Here is a 21,415-nt window from a genome sequence, read left to right as displayed (position 1 = left end):
AAAGTCGTTATAATTCTCTCACTCTCATCATATTAAACACTTGCTCAAAATCTGAAAAGGGACTGGGTAGTTCAGAGCAGAGTCATAAAATATAGCATCAGCGTTTCTTTGGAAAGAGTATAGAATATTTTTCTTGTGCCAAAAGTTAATAGTAAATAATTAATGATTGGGCAAAGATGTTCTGCAAGGATGTCTATCATTAAAAACAATAAACATCATTAAGTTTATAATAGGGAAAAATCAGAAACAGAAATTTTCATATGTGTGAATGCTTTTCAGTTATTTAAAAATAATGTCGTAGGTGAATATTATTGAAATGGAATGATTTTCGTGTTATCTTAGTAAGTTAAAAAATGGAAGTTTATAAAAGGGAATAAACAATAAGATTCAATTAAAAATAAGTATATACATATGACAAAAGAATGGAAATATATATATACCAAGAGGTTATCAGGGTTATTATTTGAGTGGTGAGATTATATGTTGTTTTCTTATTTTTTCTTATTTAATTTTCACATTTCTCATGCTATGTGAAAAAATAGCATGTTTAATTTCTAAATCTCAGAAGTAACAAAATCATGTTAAGGGTCCATAGTGATCATTCATGTTTATCACTTTGTAGATGAAAAAAATTAAGACCCAGAAGAGTACGTATTTTATCAACAGATAGACATCTAGTTTAGGACTGGATAAGGGATCATGACACTTGGACACACAAAGTGCATTTGTACACGAGTAGCTTCAAAGTGAACTTTTCCTCAAGGAGAGGATAACTTCTAAAATTGAGTGTTAATTAAATTAACTGTAATTACTATTAACTTCAGTAACTAGAATTTTTTACCTGACAATGCTTCCTAAGGAACAGTTTTTAGGATGAGAGTGGCAATGATTCTGTTCTAGCCTGAAGAGCAAATAGAGTGGACATAGGCAATAACCATTTCTTCCATGACTGGTCACCATATTAGCAGAAATAGTTGTGGGAAAAGGATCTGCTTAGTGAAAGAATAAAAACCTTGGAGAAACATAAAATCTATGTTCAAAAATTTGAGGGGTGTCCAATGGTATATGGTGTAAATTAGTTTTGAATCTTAAGTGATTTAAATAGAATTACTAGAAATGTGTAAAAAAATATAAGTAGAAACATAAAGAATATGTATAGAAACTGAAACAGACTCTGTGTGTGTGTGTGTATGTGTGTGTGTGTGTGTGTGTGTGTGTGCTTCAAGTATAGACATTGTCTTCCTTTCCTTGTAAGGAAAACATTTGAAATAATCAGAAGTATTGGGAGGTAGCAAGTTCTCTCTCTTTTTTTTTTTTGAAGAACAAATACGTTTTATTTTTTAATAACTTTATTTATTTATTTTTGGCTGCGTTGGGACTTTGTGCTGCACGCTGGCTTTCTCTAGTTGCAGTGAGCATGGGCTACTTTTCTTTGCGGTGTGCGGGCTTCTCATTGCGGTGGCTTCTCTTGCTGAGGAGCATGGGCTCTAGGAGTGTGGGCTTCAGAAGCTGTGGCGCACGGGCTTAGTTGCTCCATGGCATGTGTGATCTTCCTGGACCAGGTCTCGAACCAGTGTCCCCTGCATTGGCAGGTGGGTTCTTAACCACTGTGCCACCAGGGAAGTCCTGCAAGTTCTCTTTCAATGGAGGGATGCAAAGAGAAATTGAATGAATTTTGGGGAAAGGTACTATGGTGGTTAGAAGGTCAGCTGGAAGCTGAGTTGAGTAACTTTAAGGTCCCTTTCAGCCCTGAGGATCTGTTAAATATTAAACTTGATTAACTTGGATGACATCACATAGTTTTATATGACTTCCGTGCAATTCTTTCCTAATGTGAAAACCAAAGTGAAAAAAACCAAAATGGGTAAAGATACTTTTGTTTTCAAAAATGGATGCATTTTATTTTGGAATTTTATATACTCTATGTCAAAGTGAAATTAATTTGGATGTGAACAAAAAGAAATATATTGTCCAATTGTTTCTTTCTTTGAGTGAATAATTACATAAAATTGTTTAATAAAAATTATTATTAACTTTTCAATAACAGTGAATTACTCTGCCAAACAAAGGCATGAATTTATTTTGATTTTCATGAATTGCAAATATTTCTGCCAGGACAATAGACATCAACATTATTGAAACTGTTGTAGAATTAAATAAATATATAGACATAGTAGTTTATTTGAAATCTTTGAAATGTTTTAATAAATTTCTTTTTTTTAGCCAATGAATTTATTCTTCACACCACGAAGTTCATTACCAGAATATATCCCAAAGCAACAAGAGCAGACTCTTCTAATTTTAATCCTCAAGAATTTTGGAATGTAGGTTGTCAAATGGGTATGTTACATAGGATATTGAGTTTTTTGCAAAAATAAGATAAAATAAATTCATTTTGTGAATTAATAAAAGATTCATGAAAAGAGCTTCCTTTGAAGAATTTTCGAGCCTGGGTGTTTTGGAGTCAAGCAATGATAAATCAATGGCTTCAAGAGTTGAAGTTATTCCTAAATAGGTTGAAAAGGGTAAATCTAGGTGAGGGTAGAAGCATGGAGGTTAAATTCATGAGGAGTTTGCATGGGAATTGTAGGAATGGGAAAAAGAAACCAAAAAGAGATATAAGAGAACAGTGAAGATAGAGTCCTTTGCTTGAAAGATTTGCTAAGGGCCTCTTCAAATCGAGTGGCCTCTGCTTTTTGTACTTTAATCACTTCTGCATTCATAGTATTGAAAAGTAAGACTGCATAGCTTTGTTATTTGTCCTTGACTGACTCTCCTTATTCCAAACTGATCAACTGGTGTACCAGTGGGACTAACCAGTCAGAAAGTGCCAGGTGTTAACCCTTCTGCTGCTCGACTGTGACAAGGCCCATAGGTTTTCAGAGAGGGAGGGGGTGGGATCAGGATGCTGGGGAGGGCAGTGGGGGGTAGATGGTGGTACTGCATATAGTGGCTGTTTACCAGCCTATATGGAGTTGTTTCTGTATTTTAACAACAATTACTGCTCTGCCTGTTCCTCGCTTTCTCCTCAAGTGATTACAGTACCTCTTTAGACCTGAAAGTTTATGATACAGTTGGTGTCTTCCCTTCCAGCATTTAATGACTGATTTTCTTTACTCTCATATTTCCTGAATGTTTTCTGACATGTACATTGCTATTCTATAATCTATGCTGTATGCCATTTTGATTTTTTATCTCAAAGCTGTAAAATAATTTGCAGATTAAATTTTGAAACTCACCTTCATAGGTTAACAAAGACATGGCAAAAGGAAAGGTTTAAAAATCATGACTTATTTGGCAAATGCTTGCTCTTAAAATGTTCAAAGATATATAATCCATGATTAGGTTTCAGTAAACTGTTTAGTTGCGTTTCTTTAGATATACCCTCTGTTTCCTGACAATGTCAAAATACTCTTTTTCCCTCACAGTGGCCTTAAATTTCCAGACCCCTGGTCTGCCTATGGATCTTCAAAATGGGAAATTTTTGGATAATGGTGGTTCTGGATATATTTTGAAACCACACTTCCTAAGAGATAGTAAAACAAAGTTTAATCCAAATAAAGCACTAATGGACAGTAATCCAGTCATACTTATGATAAGGGTAAGATTCATTACTTTTTCTTTTACCTGTATTGGTTATGATATAAGCTAGGTAGTATGCATTAATATTTTTAGTTCTATTGATTTTCTTTAATGCCTTTTAAATTTCTGTTAATCTTTTCAGGTAATGTAGGTGGGTGGTATTTCAGCATCCTTCCATATCTGAAAAATGTCTTTCTGTTGCCTTTTTGCATGAATGAAAAAAATTGCATAGTTCTAATTTAGAGGAACTAGTCTAGTTGTTCTAGTTGTTGTTCTAGTGAGAAGATGGGGTGTTTCAGCCACTCTTTCAGATCCCTTCCTAATCCACACAAATCTCATTGATGTGCTTCTGTGGATTTCTTCTTTCCTTTTTAATCTATATGCAAGCGATTCTTTCTCACTTTCATTTGTGGGTGAGAAAGAATTTCTTAATCCTTATCTCAAACTAAACATCCTCCTTGTATTCTTTTATACACATTCACATTATACACATTCACTGTTTCAACCCCAAACAATGCTCAAATCTGACCTCATTTTTGGACTATAAAGGCTTATTTTTAATAGCCTACTTAGCCTCCTTACCAATATTCTGTCAAACTTAAAATATTAAAGCCTGAACATCCCTTCCTCGTCAAATCTACTTCTAGTTTATTTAAATCTCAGTGAACTGAGTCAAATTCCTTGACTCAATTAATTCAGGCAAGAAAAGTGGAGCTATTCTTGTCTTCCACATCTCCTTCACTTCCCATGTCCAATCCATTTCTAAGTTCTGTAGATCTCACTTTAAATGTCTTCCTTATCCATCCCCTTGATCTGATGTCATTTGTTACTGTCTTTTTTTTTGGGAATCTGTTACCTGTCATCACTTCCATTCCTTTGGCTTCCTATGGGGTTTTCAGGGAGCCTTGTCTCAGTTGTCCTGGTCCATCTTCCACAAGTCAACCAGAGAGATTTTGCTGCAGTGCTGATCTTATCATGCCTACTTAATATTTATTTGTGTCTCCTGATCGTTTTCTTAGTCTGGCTTTGTCCTACTCCTCTAGCCTCATCTCTCACTTCTTCCAGCCTTTCAACCCATTCCGAAACTGCATGGAAGCCTTCTTTTTTGTCCATAATGACTCTTCTATGTATTGCATATGCTATTTCCTTTGATTGGACTACTCTTCCATCCTTCATCTGCCTATTGCATTCTGACTCATTTTTCAATACTTTAAGTGTCACTTCTTTTTGGAAGCTTTTTCCTGTGCTTCTTTTGAAGTTTTCTTCTGTTTTTCCATAACACCCTATACATGCATACATTATGGCACTTACCACACTGTAAATTATAATTATCTACTTGTTATACTTGTCTTTCTCCCCCCACTTGTCTGAGGGTCCTTTAAGGATAAGGACTGTGTTTTGTTCAACCCTTATCCACAGTAACTGACACGAAGTATATGCTCAATACATGTAGGTTAATTGAATGAATGATTTCTTTTTCAAGTTGAGAATACTAAAGAGAATATATGTGCTCTTTTATTGAGAAAGTGAAGATGGAGGATAGCTGGTATGCATAGATGTTTACAAATGCCGCCTGTTTGTATTCTGAGAGGTCTCACGTAGGGGTGTAAGTGACATGGTGTGAAGGAGGCAGGGTTGATGATTTTCCTGGGAAGCTGCTGCCACAGCCATGTGTGTCTCCCCTCTTGTTCTGATTTTTCTAGGAGCTTTGTGATTACATTGTGACTTGCACAAATGGTGGAGAGTATGATTTGGGAATAAAAAGGCCTAGTTTTGCCGTTAGCTTTCTTATGTCCTTGATGAAGCCATTTAACATTTCTGGTTTACTCTTTGTCAACTGTAAACAGAGAACTTTGGATTAAATCAGTTATTTTCAAGCTTATAAAAACTAAGGTATCATTTTCTAAGTTTAAAATCTCGTGTATAAGACCAATAGATGAAAACAGAACTATCTGGTTGACCACTAAGGGTTTTCTGTTTGACATCCATCCTCTGCAGCGGCCCCTGGAAGGGCTTTGTGAATCAGAGTGTACAAATTATTTGAACAATAAATCTCTAAATTCTATTTCAGTATGCACCTTCCCCATACTGATAAGGGTTTATTACCTGGAGGGCCTATATTCAGCTGATAGGCTCTGCTATCAGTGTGCTAGTTTTTCACAGTCAATGTTCTTTCAAGTTACCTTGATATCTAATTATGCTTATTGATCAATGCCCGTTCCATACTGGTTGTTAAATGTTTGCACAGTTACTCTGGTTTCTAGCTGATGCCATAATTTGTGGATGTAGGAAGGAAAAAATTACACACTGGCACTTTTTTCTTTTCTTTTCCTTCTTTCTTTTTTAACAATTATTTATTTGTTCCTCTTTATTATAATCTTCAGAAATTGAAATCATGTCTCAATTTTTTACGTTAGTACACTCTATAAACTAGTACACTTCAAATACTGTTTTTTTTTTAATTTGGACTTTGTTCCTTAAAGTAAAACAAATCTGTGCTTCAACAATTAGCTTGACTAATAGAAGACTAAATGAAACTATTATTAGTTACTTTGTTAAGCATTTTCTGCTATCCAGTCCCTAATATATATATGAAATAATTGATTTTGTCAAACTCAGGTTACTTATGATAATATAGAAAGCAATGGGTAAGGTAAAATTTCATGATAAATTATCCAAACATATAAATTATACTGTCAGAGAATGCTATCATAGGAAATTATGTGGTGTTTTTTCTTATATTTCAGAAGTTGTATTTATAGTTTACAATTTTTTTGTTGTATATATACAATATGAATTTGAAAAGAGTTCATGTTTTTGGAGCGACTCAGCCTGAATTACAGTAGAAGGGAATCATAACAATGCTTTTAAAATAAAAATATTTGTTGGACCATCAATCTTGGAGAATGTGGATTCTATTATAATCACATATTGGTAAAATGGAATAATTTAGACATGTTCCTGGTGTTCATCTATTGATATCTGAGGATAAAAGAGTTAAAATTAATAATTGGCACTATTTTCTACTTTGTTTGTTTTTTTGGTGGGAAATGACTTAGTCAATCATGATTTTTGGAAAACCTATTTTGTTTTGAAATTAAGCAGTGGTGCAGTTTGACATTCTGCTAAATTCTTGAATTCCCTTATTTTTGTGCAGCTCATCAGTGGGATCCAGTTGCCTCCCAGTTGTCATTCATCATCTAACAAAGCTGACACTTTAGTGATTATAGAAATTTTGGGAGTTCCAAATGATCAAATGAAACAGCAGAGTCGTGTAATTAAAAAAAATGGTGAGCTCCTAATATATTTTATCGAACATTTATTAGACTTCTTGTTGAAAAGCTTAAAAAGTATATATTGATAGAGTTTTGATACGTATTTATTATTCATAAGGAAAAGGTTTTGCATTATGTTCAAGATGACCAAAGCGTTATATGCAGCAAAAACAATTTGACAATGACTTAATGTTGGCGAGATGTATTTTCAGATTACAGATACAAAAATGTATCTGACCTGAAAAATTAGTGGTTTTTCCATTTTTACTTCCTTTTTACGTTTCCTTGTGTGACTGAATTAAGAGTGACATTTTGATAGCTGCAAATCTACTTAGCTTCTAGCCTCTGTGTAAAATAAAGAACTTACGATTTCTCTGATACCGCATGTTACATAGTTTTACTTCACTACTTGAATTATTTTAGATCAGAGGTCTGTGGCTTCTGACTCAGGCTAAGGATGCCATAGAAACTTACTCGTACAGTATTTGGATAAAAAATTCAGTCATTTTTGCCAGAAGAGAAATGTAGGAATGGAAGAAATGACTTTGGTAAGATTTTCAGTGTTCCAGCATCCCATGATAGTTTAGGTAATACAGTACTGACATTGTTATTTCTTCTCTGAAGTTGAAATCATGAAAGAAATTAGAAAAGTATAGATTCTTGGGGTTGACTCTTAGAATCACCTGGGAAGAGAGCTTGCAACTGATCCTTTGAGTCTAGAATCTTCTATGAGTGGATATTCCCAAAATATAGTGGACTTCATTTCAGAGTCTGGAAATATGCTCCAGGCTAAATGGCACAGAGAGAGAAGCAGGTGCAGTCTCAGTAGACTTCTTCTTCTTTGGTGATAATACCCCCCCCACAAATGTCCAATGTTCAACTCCTCCCAAATCCAGAATATTCCTCCAGCATGGCCCCTAGTGCAAAAGGCATGAAAAAAGGTTTGGGAAGTTTTGCTACCTCATCCTGTGTTATCAGTGGGAAGGGATATTAGTGATGACTTCCTGCCTTATTTGGCACCCCTTAGAGTTGAAATGGCAGTGTCAAGAAATGGTAACTGCTATCAGGAAGCTTCTAGTAACCTATCCCTTGTTTTCTCCATCCCCTTACTTGAATCTTTTTTTTTTTTTTTTTTTTTTTTAAATAAATTTATTTATTTATTTTTGGCTGTGTTGGGTCTTCGTTTCTGTGCGAGGGCTTTCTCTAGTTGCGGCAAGCGGGGGCCACTCTTCATCGCGGTGCACGGGCCTCTCCCATTGCGGAGCACAGGCTCCAGATGCGCAGGCTCAGTAGTTGTGGCTCACGGGCCCAGTTGCTCCGTGGCATGTGGGATCTTCCCAGACCAGGGCTCGAACCCGTGTCCTCTGCACTGGCAGGCAGATTCTCAACCACTGCACCACCAGGGAAGCCCCTTTACTTGAATCTTCATGACAAAATGCACAGAACATTTATTTATTCAATGCACCCCTTATATAATACTGTGATTCTAGCTCCCGTTAGAAATTCGATTGCATCCCTGGGTTTTATGAGAATATCCCTACAGAAATTCAGTTTGGTTCATCAGACATTACTGGGCCCATTATATTAAAAGCCTGGTTCTAAGTATCAAAAAAACTTCAAATCTCTGTTTATCAACTGCATTCTTATGTATGTCCCAACTAATTCTATTGTAGCTAGTTTACAGTTCAGTGTGGAACATGAAATATAAGTAAAACTGTTATGAAAAAGTCATTAGTGCTTTGAAGAAAGTACAGAGAATTGTATGGAAGGGACAAATTTCGAGATGGTTCTTGGCAAATGAGTAGAATTTTTATAGAGATTGAGGATAAGGGAACTTCTTTTCTTTTTCTTTTCTTTCTTTCTTTTTTTTGGCCATGCTGAGAGGCTTGCATGATCTTAGTTCCCTGATCAGGGATTGAACCTGGGCCATGGCAGTGAAAGAGCCAAATCCTAACCACTGGGCTGCCAGGGAATTCCCAAGGGTAAGGAAATTTAAGGCAAAAGTAATAATATGAGTGCTGAAACATGGAGAAAAGAAAATTCAAACATGTTAGGGAAGAGGAAAGAAGTTCAAATGCAATGTACTTAAAGATTAGTGTGAGATAAAATGAGAAATTTACATTGGGTATGGTCATGGAAAATAGTGAAAGCCATGATAAGGTAGTAGAAACTTTCTTTTCTGTATAAAATGAATAAAATTAAGACTTTTAAACAGGGATACAAAACACTAAGAGAGTTGAGCGTTCCAGAGATCATTTCTGCAGAGTAGAGAGGACGAAGTGTATGAGAGAGAGATGAGAAATACAGAATAGAGTTAGATGTGATCTCATGGTTAGAGCATGTAGAAGTTAGGTCCTAAACAAGGGCTGTGGCATCAGAAAAGGAATGGAGGATGCATGTGAGGAAGACTAACAAGACTAAGGGTGTAGATAACTGGACAGGAGGGATTCTGAGATCACTTAGCTACTAGGGTAATCGTAGGGTAATGAAAGACGTGAGAGTCTGGGAGGAAAACGATCACATTTGGGTAAGGTGGGGAAGTGATTTTTAACTCTATTTGTAACTAAGCAAATTTGGTATTCTGGTTTATTTTTTATTTATTTATTTTATTTTGACACTAAAAGGACTTTCATATATGTCTATATATGATTGTGTGTGTGTGTGTGTGTGTGTATGAAAGAGTGAAAGAGAGTATGGTGAAGGAGGGTTGGAGGAGGAAGAATAAATTAGTATAAGAATTTTGTGGAGACATTTTTCAGTGTCTATAAAGAACTGACTCTTAAACCTGCCCCTATACTCCGTTGAATTATTTCTTTTCTTAGGGCAAGGTAGGATGGTTATTATTTCAGTGTGAGTCAATTTGTTTACTATTTTTACGGGCATAGACTGCATTCTGGATTGCTTCCTAGTAAATGTGCACTTGTGACTACAGATGTACCATAGAAAACATAGATATGGTATAATTAGTCATAAATGCTTCAATACTTCTTGAAATGTAACTCAAAGGACAGATCTATTGAAGTAGTAGGTGTAGCATTGCCTTTGTACAATGAAAAATAATACATTATTTTTCTCTGAACTTTTGAGTTTTTATTAAATAAGAGTGTATATTTGATCTGGATGTGAATTTCTTGATTCCATTCAATTATGCTTAATTTTTATCTGATTTGGGTCACATTGTGATACAATTTGGATTTCTTGTTTGGCAAGAGAGTGTTTGGGATAATCTGTTTTGCTAAGGACATAAATTACTCATCGACTTTGTATTTTTTTTAACATCTGTATTGGAGTATAATTGCTTTACAATGGTGTGTTAGTTTCTGCTTTATAACAAAGTGAATCAGCTGTATGTATACATATATCCCCATATCTCTTCCCTCTTGGGTCTCCCTCCCTCCCACCCTCCCTATCCCGCCCCTCTAGGTGGTCACAAAGCACCGAGCTGATCTCCCTGTGCTATGTGCCTTCCCACTAGCTATCTACTTTACATTTGGTAGTGTATATATGTCCATGCCTCTCTCTCACTTCGTCCCAGCTTACCCTTCACCCTCCCCGTGTCCTCATCATCTTGTTTTGATGAAGCTCAATGAGTTGAAATTAAATAGAAGTAGTTCATGTTTATGGGGAGATTATATCAGACAGGTTGGGTTAGATCAAACAACCCATACAAAGATACCACAAATTTAGTTCTAACTCATGCTTACTCAGTGTCTTAGTGCAGGCTGCTTCAGCAGCAACAAAAACAGACTGGTTGGCTTAAAACATAGGAATTTATTTTCTCACAGTTCTAGAGGTTAGAAATCCACATTCAGCTGAGTCTTGACGTTGAGATGGAGATCCCTGGGAGATTTTTGCCGCTTAATATTATGTGGCGCTGGGAGGTCTCTGGTGGACAATGTCCTGACCCTGGCTCTCACACCTCAGAGGCACAGGCCTGACACCCTGCCAGAGCACCGACCTGTCCACCACACGGCTCAGAATAAAAGGGAAAAAGAAAGAAAGAAAGAAAGAAAAATAAAATAAAATAAAATAAGGTTATTACAATAAAAAATAATTATTAAAAAAATTTAAAAAGTAATTAAAAAAAGAAAGAAAGAAAAAAGAGAGCCACCAAACCAAAAAACAAATCCCCCAGTGATAACAAGTGCTAAAAACTATACTAAAAAAAAAAAAGAAAAAAAGAAAAAGGGCAGACAGAACCCTAGGACAAATGGTAAAAGCAAAGCTATACAGACAAAGTCACACACAGACGCATACACATACACACTCACAAACAGAGAAAAAGAAAAAAAAATATATGTCATTGCTCCCAAAGTCCATCTCCTCAATTTGGGATGATTCGTTGTCTATTCATGTATTCCACAGATGCAGGTACATCAAATTGATTGTGGAGCTTTAATCCGCTGCTCCTGAGGCTGCTGGGAGAGATTTCCCTTTCTCTTCTTTGTTCTCACAGCTCCTGGGGTTCAGCTTTGGATTTGGCCGTGCCTTTACATGTAGGTTGCCTGAGGGTGTCTGTTCCCTTTTGGGAGGTCTGAGTTCTTCTGCCAGCGTTCAGTAGGTGTTCTGTATGGGTTGTTTCCACATGTAGATGTATTTCTGATATCTTTGTGGGGAGGAAGGTGATCTCTAGTCTTACTCTTCTGCCATCTTGAAGCTCCTCCTTGACTTTGGATTTTAAAATGAGCAATTAGTCAAAAGAAGGATCAGGAGCTGACTTGAGAGCAAACATTAGTGAGCTCTCATTCCAACAACTGTCTATAGAGCTCTTCTCATAATAGGACCTGATATAGAAAAATGATGTTATTTAACTTCCTCATGTCTCAGTGTCTTTGTTAATAAAATGCTGGAACACAACAGTCATATTGTATAATAGTGAAACGTTTCCATTCTGAAATCAGACTCCATTTTGTTTGACTTCCTGCCCGAGCACTTAATGGCTATTTATGTGAAACCCTTCGGAGCTTATGTAACATCTTTGTGGCTCAGTTTTCTCATCTGTAAGTGTGGATAGAAATAACCCTGATAGGGTTTTTGTGAGGATTAAATGAGATTATCTGCTTAAAGTTTTTAGAATATTGCCCAGAAATTGTAGACACCTAATAAGTGTTATTATTGTCATTATTATTCCTTTCTCATTGGGTGCATTAAAAATTTAAGTGCCTTAAACCCCAGGCTTTTATTATTACTATTAAAAGTGTTGAAAATAAGAATTTTAGAGAACAGATATTATGCATTTTTCTCTAGGGATGGTGTTTGATTTTTTTTGGTTGTATCTCTTTCTTTATATTTCAGCTTTTAGTCCAAGATGGAATGAAACATTCACATTTATTATTCAGGTGCCAGAATTGGCATTGATACGTTTTGTTGTTGAAAATCAAGGTTTAATAGCTGGAAATGAATTTCTTGGGCAATATACTCTACCAGTTCTATGCATGAACAAAGGTAATATTCCTAAAAGTAAGATGATTGTGCTAATGTTTATATATAATTGGAGTTTACCAAAGACACACTTTTATATACCAAATAGCTCTCTCCATGACAGTCAGATGTAAAGGAAAATTTATGTATTGACACATATTTTCTCCCAGTGGAATTACAGAAATGTGTTCTGATACAGAAGGTGGGGTTGGGGAGTGGGATTTCTAGGAAGACTAATTAGACAAACTTGGCTTGTATGAGAATTTCTCTACATGGACATAGCTCTGTTGTTTCAGTTAAGAGTAGGCATGACTACCATGAAGGAATGAAGGATGGGAACTGCACAGAAGGGAGAAGCAGTGAGTCCTTCTTCCCACCTGAGGAGACACTGGGAGCCCAAGGCTCTCTTTTCTTGAGTCTTTCCAGGGCTGCCTTGCAGTTACCTTTCAGGGGTGACTTACACTGTGCTCCCAATTCTATCCTTATTTTTACTTTTCTACCACCATCTGAGATATCAGTCTTTCTGAAGCAGAAGGGTGGTGGCTAATTTTGGAGACGCTGCACTTTGAGGGAGGAGAAGTGTGAGCTGTGTGGTGTTTAGTAGGAAGTTGGGATAGAAACGTCAAATATTTTACTTTGGGGGAAAATTAATATATGGGATGGAATATAACTACGTAGTCCTAGCTTTTATATGTGCTTACTGTATTATTTCTCAGGAGCACTACTGGGGCCACTGTTGATGAATTTATTTTTATTGTTCTCATCAAATGTGATTCTTTTTGCAGGTTACCGTCGTGTTCCTCTGTTTTCCAAAATGGGTGAGAGTCTTGAGCCTGCTTCCCTGTTTATCTATGTTTGGTATGTCAGATAGCAACTAATGGTGCCGGACACGGTGTTAGCTGTACATCGCAATAAAACAGCCAGAATGGGTGTCCATATCTTTCCCCTTTTTTTCTAACATAAAGCAAAATAATTATTTTGAGATATTGAGCCAGTGTGCTTTTAAATATGCAAAATAGAACAGTGGAAACAAAACAGAAACTTCAGAGGGTCCTGACAGTATGGCATTCTCGTCAGCCAATTTCTCCTGCCCCTCTGTTGCTGAGGCTGCTCTTTCAACTTGCTTGTATCATGTTTAATTAGTAGAATTTACAAGATGCTAAAATATGTCTGATTGTATAAGACAGGTTGGCAAGTATTTTGCAGTATAAAAGAAATATGAAATCTAGGAGTGTTTTAATTTCTAGACACCCACTACTGCATATTGTAGTAGGAAAGAATTAGATTCCCAGGTGCTTGGCGCCCTTTTGAATCCTGGAGAGCAATTAGCCCCTGCATTCTCAGACTAGTTCTCAGATGCTGTGCACTGGATTGGGTACCCTGTAATTATACAGACATTCTTATGAGTGCATATGATTTTGATTTGCATTCAAACTGCCTCCAGACTCCGTATCTATAAAAAAGATCTACTATGGGGACTTACATGCTTGGATCTCTGAATGAATTTTCCGTGTTTCTGAATCTGCACTAAATGCACATTGAAGGTTGCCTCTTGGTCAGAGATGAGATTCCTGTGCTGTTTCATATGCTGGGCTTCTCACCATCAGCAGGACTTTGCTTTACTAAATGTCATATGTAGAAGAATATGGTTCATTATTAACTGTTTTTCAAAAAACCAGGCATACTAATACCTGTTCTACCACATTGTTGCATGGTAGTGAGATGAAATCACCAGTACAATTTTTGACAAATTAGGGGGCCCTCATAGGTATTTGTTGAAATTAAATCTGAATTTATAACTAAAATAACAAAAATGATTCTTTGTTTGAGATGTTTACTAATGCATTATCAGTTGATGGCCGAAAAAATATACAAAAAAATCACATCTACTATGTTTTACTATTATCATGGTTTAGCCTCAGAACTAAATATTTAAAATAAAAATGCCACTGCGAATTCAGATATCCAACCCATAAGGAGTCAGATGTCCCAGCTTACTCAGTGCATAGTCATTCAGATCCTCACTCACGGGCTCTCTGGATTTAAGATTAGGGCACAGTCTCCCCGGGAGGGACACACAGCCAGTTCTCAGAGGCCTGCTTCTATTTTGCCAGCTTACAGGAGGATCTTTACTTATTAATTTACTTATATTGCTTTTATTTTATGAAAAAGCTAATTTCAAATCTACATTAAAACTAAGCTGAATACAAACTCTTAGTGAAGGAGGCCTGGTGGTTCTGTTTACAAAAACGTGGCCACTGTCTTTTGCCCTTAAAACTTCAGGAAGGGCCCTTCAAACGGCTTCGTGTTTGCATGTTTCAGTGCCAGAGGGTAGGAATAGACTCTGGTGTCCACTGTCAGATGTTCACCAGCTACCAGAGCATCACGTCTCTTCAGCAGGTCATTCTTTGGTAAGGAAATTACTTCTGCAAAATCCCCATCTCCTGGCTTTGGCTTAGGCCTTACGTGTCCAGCATCATCTCCATTGATAGTTACTGTCACGGTGTGTGTGGTACAGTTTGACAGACCTGGATCCATACGTACAGGTGGAGAACATTCAGCAGCATCACCCTTATAGCCAGTTTCTTCCTCAAGCTCCCAAAGAGCAGCTGCTTCTGGGCTTTTGTTGTCATCGATGAGACCCACGGAGAATTCAAGGCAGCAGCCCGCCATTGGTGGTCATTGATGAGACCCACAGGGAATTCAAGGCAGCAGCGCGCCATTGGTGGTTGCAACTGCTTCACCAGAACGATACATTGGTAAACTAAGGGTTGTTTGCAGCACTGAGGTAACCACCACCCCATCAGCCGACTGTCCTTACATGGTTGGATGCTTCCCAGTTTCCCAAGTTCTTGTTAGATCAGTAGGATCCCTATAAGGTGTTTTTTTAAGTGTGACCCATTTCAGAAGGATTTTATTTATAATATCTATGTTCAACCTAATAGCAGGTGGGATGTTCAACCCATTAACCCAAGGATTTAACCTTCTCTAAACCCCTAAAGCCTTTTGAAGACCTGGAATTTCATGAGGTTTAAAGACTTTGATCACATGAATTTTGCAGAAGGGTTCATTAATTCTTGCAGCAGGAAAAACTTATTTCTCATTTATACTAATAAGATTTGAAATAAGGAAGGAAAAAGGTTGTATTTCCTTTTCTCATTTTTCTTCAGGTACCACTCAAACTCAGCTAACTGTGAAGACAAAATCTATCTTTTTTTAAATATTCCTAATTCACTTGTAGAAAAATAATAGTGTTGAGGAGCAGAAGAAAACATAAGAGACAGCTAAAATGAACCCCTGGGCTGTGGTAACAGAAGATCTTTCAACAATGTCAGTTCCTCAGGGAAGCCATCCATGATCTCCTAGATTAGGTTACATTCCTTGGTTTATGTTTCCATACAACTGATTAAAGTGACAGCTAGGAGGTGACTTTGTGCTCTCAGGGAGGCCTTGGTGTTGCTAAGAGCTGGCCTGACACTCACAGTCAGGCCATGGTGTTCGTCTGCCAAACCTGAACAGTTTCACATCAGCACACGACAAGGCCACTCTGTGACCACAATGGATAAGGAGAAAAACAGAACCAGTCTGTAATCATGACAGAGCATCTGACAAAAGCATGAATATCGTCCAAACACAAAAGTGCCAAACAGTCCCCAGGAAACATGAATGACTGTCGGATTTTTCACCTACTTCCTTGAACCCTCTCCCAAATCATCTGACACAAGCCTGAATCCAACAGTAAGTCCTTTCCAACACCCCTTCACTGAGACACCCGATGGTTCTTCATTTGTGTGTCTCCCTCATTGCAATGAAGAATTGACCTACTGTGTGTATTTCTGGTGGTCTTTGGCTGGAAGGCATTAACATAAACCTGGACTCTTCCTTTTGTTACTCTCATTACCTTGTAGTGATTAGTGACAGTAAAGTTTTGTTATGTTGTTAATTTTGACCTTTACTTTTTTTCTGCTTCTGGTTGTTTAGAACCTCAAATAGAAAACATGCAGAGTACAATCTAGACTTACCCTGACTTTTGTTTGGGGGATGGTGACCACGGGAGGCCACTGATGCTGATTGCTGAGACATAAAGTTGCCCTATTTTTGGAAAGAAGAGTGGAGAAACTCCCTGTAGCTGTATAAAGGAGGTATTTATTTTAATTTTGGGTAGGGGGGCGTGTATGGTGTTTTTGAGGGATGCAGACACATGCACCCTAGATGGTGCCTCGAGGGGTTCCACTCAAAACCTTTATGCAAATTTCAGGGGTTATTTGGGAGCCACAATGGCAAAAAGCTCATGTTGTGGATTAGGATCCAGAAAATGGAATCGCTTACATTTAGTGAAGCCCTTATGGGCTTGAACAATGAACATTTTATTGGGAGAATATATGACCTGGATTCCGTTTTTCAGGAGTTATTAAAAGTCCATCTCTTTGGATAGTGCATAAGCCTTTGTTGAATTACATTTCTTTCAAAGTAATAACCCTCTGGAAATATTTGTACCAGCAAAGAAAACATTCTTATGATGCATTCTGGATTCTTAGGCCATGAAGTTTGAGCCCTCTGTAGTATTCAGAGTTAAGCTTTTTTTACCAGCCACTAGAAATTTTCATTTAAAACACCCAAGGGGTAGATTAAAGTGGAATTTGAGCTTATGAGAGATTGGTCTTCTCCGTGTCTTGCATTCTTACACACCAGCTGAGCACGTGGTGGTGATGGTGGTAGTGGTGGGAGTTGGTGTTAAATTCCTTAAAAACCTACACATTTTCAGGGACTAGTGCCCTCTTTAATTCCCATCTGTATACAATTTAACTTTCACACTTTCAGTCACTATTCCTATTCTTCTCCCAGAACAGTCCCTTTTCTAACATGAGAGTTCCACCTCTGCAATGTTAGCAGTGCCTAACATGTGCCTGATATTAAACAGAAATTAGGGAATTCCCTGGAAGTTCAGTGGTTAGGACTCCCCACTTTCACTGCTGAGGGCCCGACCGGGTCGAGGAGCTAAGATCCAGCAAGCTGCACGGCAGAGCCTAAATAAATACATAAACAAACAAATAGAAAATAGCCTAAATCCTTGCAGCAATCTTACATTTTATTGTTAATGTAACAGGCTCAGAAACATTGAGTTGCCTAAGGTCTATAGTAAATGACAGAAACACAGTTATTGACCCAAGGCAATCAGGAAAAAAAAAGTTGATTAAGTTACACAATATAAAAAAATTAGCTCAAATGGATATTAGACTTAAATGTTGAATGATAGTGTTTACCAGTTTATTTGCTGTTTTTTGTGGAGGGATCGACCTTTGGAGTTTCCTACTCCATCATTTTTGCTGATGTCATTTTCCACCAATATTATTAACATATTCAATTAGTATAATACTTTTATTACAATGAATGAACCAATATTGCTACATTATTATTAACTGAAGTCCCTACTTTATTCACATTTCCTTACCTTTTACCTAATGTCACTTTTCTGTTCCTGGGTCCCATCTACGATTCACATTACACTTACTAGTCATATTTCCCGAGGCTGCTCTAGGTTGTGACAGTTTCTCACACATTCTTTGCTTGTGATGAACTTGATGGTTTTGAGAACTACTAGTCATGTATTTGGTAGAATGTCTGTCAGTTGGGTTTGAATAATGCTTTTCTCATGATTAGACCAAGGCTACAAGTTTTTGGAAGGAAGACCTCAGAGGTAAAGTGCCACTTTCATAAATCTTATCAAAGGTGCATTCTATCGACATGACTTTTCACTGTTGATATGGACGTTTATTACCTGATTGAAGTAGAGTTTGTCAAGTTTCTCCTCTGTAAAGTTCTGTTTTCCCTGCTTTTCATGCCATACTCTTCGGGAGGAAGAGTCGCTGTGTGCAGCCCACACTTAAAGAGTTGGTAGTTACGTTTTACCTTCTAGAAGGCAGAGTGTCTATATAAATTGTTTGGAATTCTTCTACGTGGTAGATTCAAACCTCACCCCCCCCCATTTATTTATTTAATCAGTCATTTATATCAGTATGGGTTTATGGATAACTATTTTATACTTTGAATTACAATCTAATGCTCCTTTCCCAACTTGGTCCAGCCTTGATCAGTGAGAGCTCTTCAGTTGGCACCTGTGTCCTAGGGAATATTTTTTGCCCCATCACTTCATTTGTTTTACTTGAAGGATCGCTGGCAGCATATTCCTTACCTGAAGTTGCAGTTGACATATGTGAACAGTTAGAGTCTAGCGATAATTAATATTTTTGTCATCTGATCTTCAAAACACTTTCATATCTCACTTTTAAAACTTCCCAAGTCTTGAATAGTATTTTCTTCAGTTAAAGTCTTTTTTTCTGATGACGTGAAATTAGGCTTTGGTATTTTTTTCCCTCTTATTGTTTCCATATTCTTTTCAGGTCATTTGAGCTGTATTTCTGACTTTTTATTTAGCTTCATCTTTTGGTCTCTTTACTTCCATAGCTCACAGAGGATAACATTGTTTCCTGGACCTGAGTGCCTTTTTTACTTTTCCTTTCCCTTTGCTGTCTGGCCCAGGCATTTGTTTTTCTTTCTACTCTCAAAGTTTTGTCTTGAGAAAGATGAAGTCGGTGAATTCTATGTTTGTTCCACATCCCTTGTTCAAACAAGCCTTGACCATCTTGATCCTCTCGAGTAGGTTAGTCCCACCTCAAAGATAATATTCCTTTCAGACCAACGTTTGCTCCATACCAAGTCTTGACCTGTAACCATCCTGTCTGATTTCCCTTCAGTAAGTCCTCTCTTTGTTTCATTTTCCCTTAGAGTACCAGTTCCAGAGATTTTCCAAATATGTTTCCCTAGACCCCCTTGGCCATACTTCTGTTCCTTTGAAAGTTACATAATAATTCTTGGAGTCTTTTACACCTGTTTTCCTGGGTTTCCCTCTCAAATATGACCAGATTTTCTTAATCACTTAATCACTCTGTCAGTTTTTAAGGGATGGTTTCCCAGTTGTTCTTACAAAATGCTGCTGCTTTATGAGGGATCTTTTAAAATTTTTCTAATTTTAGTTCTCTCCAGGATGTCATTATACCTGCTCTCCAAGGCCTTTACTCTTTTTATCTGATTGATTTTTTTAGGTACCGTCCTCCCTTCTGAACTAGTAACAACTGAAATGTATTGCCCTTTTCTGTTACCTTTTTCAAGAGAAACTGGATTTAAGTCCATCACCTTTTTAACTTTGTAGTTCTTTCTCCTGGCTCTTAACATCTCATTTCCCCTTCATATCTGCCCAGCTTATGTTGTAAGATCCCAACATTTCTTTCAAGGAAATATCATTCTCATTACTACTCTGTTTGACGTCTTTTATTTTATTTTCCTTCTTCTACTGCTTTTGTTCTGATGGTAAGAAATTCCAGTTCCTTCTTGATTCCTGGGGTAAATCAGAATTTCAGAGCCAGAGGCTGATGGGCACACAGACCTTTAAATTGCTTTCCCAGTTTTGGGGCATTTAATAATCTCAGTCAGTTATATTTTGACCTCAGCCTAGGAAGAGGGCATATTCTCTTTATAAAAAGAATCCCCATTCTTTTTGATTTAAATATTAATAAAATCCACATCCCTTCTATGAGTGGGGGTATGGTTCAAACCTCCAAACTCTAATAATTAGTTTCTTTAATTTTCAAATGCAGAGCCTCCTTGAGACTGTGTTGTTTCTGTAACTGAAAGCTGTGGACATGACACACGAATTCAAGTTTGGTCCGGTTTCCTCCACTGCTGTTAACCCTAAGGTCACTTCAAAATACACACACACACACACACACACACACACACACACACACATATGCACACAGTTTGAGAAAGTTGATAGTAGGCAAGCATACATGTCTCTGGAGTTAAGAAGTTTAAGCTTTAACTTTACTAGAGCTTGTAGCACACTTTGAATTCAGCCACTGTTCCAGATTTCTGGCTTAGTTGTTTTGAGATGTAGCTGAGAAATCCATTAAAAAAAGCAGCTGATTTTTTTTTATCACCTAATGCCTAAAAAGCTTATTTAAGAAAATTTTAAAAGGGTTATCTTTTTCTTATCGTCTAATTTGTTCTAAGGACTAAACCTTACGAGGTCTGTACTCATTAATGCCTAAGGTTTAATGTTACATCCCTTTAATGTTAAAAAACAGTCAGTTGGTGCAATCTAAGTCATTATAACCAGGGTTAATAAATCCACCTGGCCCATTCTTACCAAAGCCTAAGGTCTAAGCAGTGTCTCTTGGTCTGCTGAAACTTCTGTGTTAATGCTGTGCTTGCCCCAACATTTTTTTAGAAGAAAAAGCATTAGTTAGGTTTAATTGGTTTATCTAAAATATATTGACAGCATATAGGATCCTATGCTAAGAAATAAAATATATCTTTTTTGTGACATGTGTTACAATATGAGAGTTAAAGTTGCTGGGCAATTGCTTTAATCACTAGAATTTCTCCCATGTGCTATTAAATCTTCACTGTGGGCCTTGATAATGTGTCAATAGTGGTAGCTCTTCAATAATCCATTTCCTCTGGGAATCAAGTCCTGACCTTCAACCATATTTGCTAGAAATGAGTCTGTCACCACAACCCCTTAATTGTTTGATAGCAGTAGCCACATCATATCTGTGATCCTCAGTTTCTTTTAGCCTGTGATTTTTGAGATGTCTTAATTTTCTGTGGAAGTTTCTCAGGGATTTTGAAGATGAGAATAGAGGGGCGGAGATTGATGGGGTGACCAACTGTCCAATGCTTCCAGTCTCTCACATCTGCTTAACTTAAAAATCTCCCCTCCTCCCGGGATGAGTGTGTATACATTCCATTCAAGAACTCATCTGAGGGCTTCCCTGGTGGTGCAGTGGTTGAGAGTCCGCCTGCTGATGCAGGGGACACGGGTTCGTGCCCCGGTCCGGGAAGATGCCACATGCCGCGGAGTGGCTGGGCCCGTGAGCCACGGCTGCTGAGCCTGCACGTCTGGAGCCTGTGCTCCACAACGGAAGAGGCCACAACAGTGAGAGGCCCGCGTACCGCAAAAAAAATAAAATAAAATAAAATAAAAGACACCTTTAAAAAAAAAAGAGATAATAATGGTTGGATTAAAAATAGTAAGCTTTTTAAAAAAAAAAAAAAAGAACTCATCTGAGTGGAAA

General features: G+C 37.3%; 2 protein-coding genes across 3 annotated transcripts in view; one reads left to right on the top strand and one right to left on the bottom strand.

The window, feature by feature from the left end:
• The window catches only part of PLCZ1 (phospholipase C zeta 1), a 42,600-nt gene extending 29,375 nt beyond the window's left edge, over nucleotides 1-13,225 (top strand). Inside the window, exons 8-12 of one of the 2 annotated variants that reach the window (XM_033430300.2) lie at nucleotides 2,224-2,340; nucleotides 3,429-3,601; nucleotides 6,740-6,872; nucleotides 12,153-12,302; nucleotides 13,064-13,225. In XM_033430300.2, coding sequence (XP_033286191.2) covers nucleotides 2,224-2,340; nucleotides 3,429-3,601; nucleotides 6,740-6,872; nucleotides 12,153-12,302; nucleotides 13,064-13,149 — 659 coding nt within the window. In that variant the 3' untranslated portion in view covers nucleotides 13,150-13,225. The remainder of the gene's footprint in view (nucleotides 1-2,223; nucleotides 2,341-3,428; nucleotides 3,602-6,739; nucleotides 6,873-12,152; nucleotides 12,303-13,063) is intronic. The other variant, XM_049695109.1, reaches the window with a different exon arrangement.
• A 1,309-nt stretch (nucleotides 13,226-14,534) lies between these two features.
• Nucleotides 14,535-14,966, bottom strand: LOC117201728 (ADP-sugar pyrophosphatase-like). Its single transcript, XM_049695112.1, has one exon. It carries the CDS (start codon nucleotides 14,949-14,951, stop codon nucleotides 14,550-14,552), a length of 402 nt encoding a protein of 133 aa, XP_049551069.1. The 5' UTR covers nucleotides 14,952-14,966; the 3' UTR covers nucleotides 14,535-14,549.
• Between the last annotated feature and the right edge of the window lie 6,449 nt (nucleotides 14,967-21,415).

The sequence above is a fragment of the Orcinus orca genome, chromosome 11 (assembly GCF_937001465.1).
Source record: "Orcinus orca chromosome 11, mOrcOrc1.1, whole genome shotgun sequence".
Taxonomy (NCBI): Eukaryota; Metazoa; Chordata; class Mammalia; order Artiodactyla; family Delphinidae; genus Orcinus; species Orcinus orca.
The sequence above is the reverse complement of the archived record's forward strand: the minus strand, read 5'-3'. Positions and strand labels throughout refer to the sequence as shown.

What these genes read in the sequence shown, in the direction of transcription:
- LOC117201728 (XM_049695112.1), bottom strand. Translation starts at nt 14,951, where the DNA reads ATGGCGGGCTGCTGCCTTGAATTCTCCGTGGGTCTCATCGATGACAAC.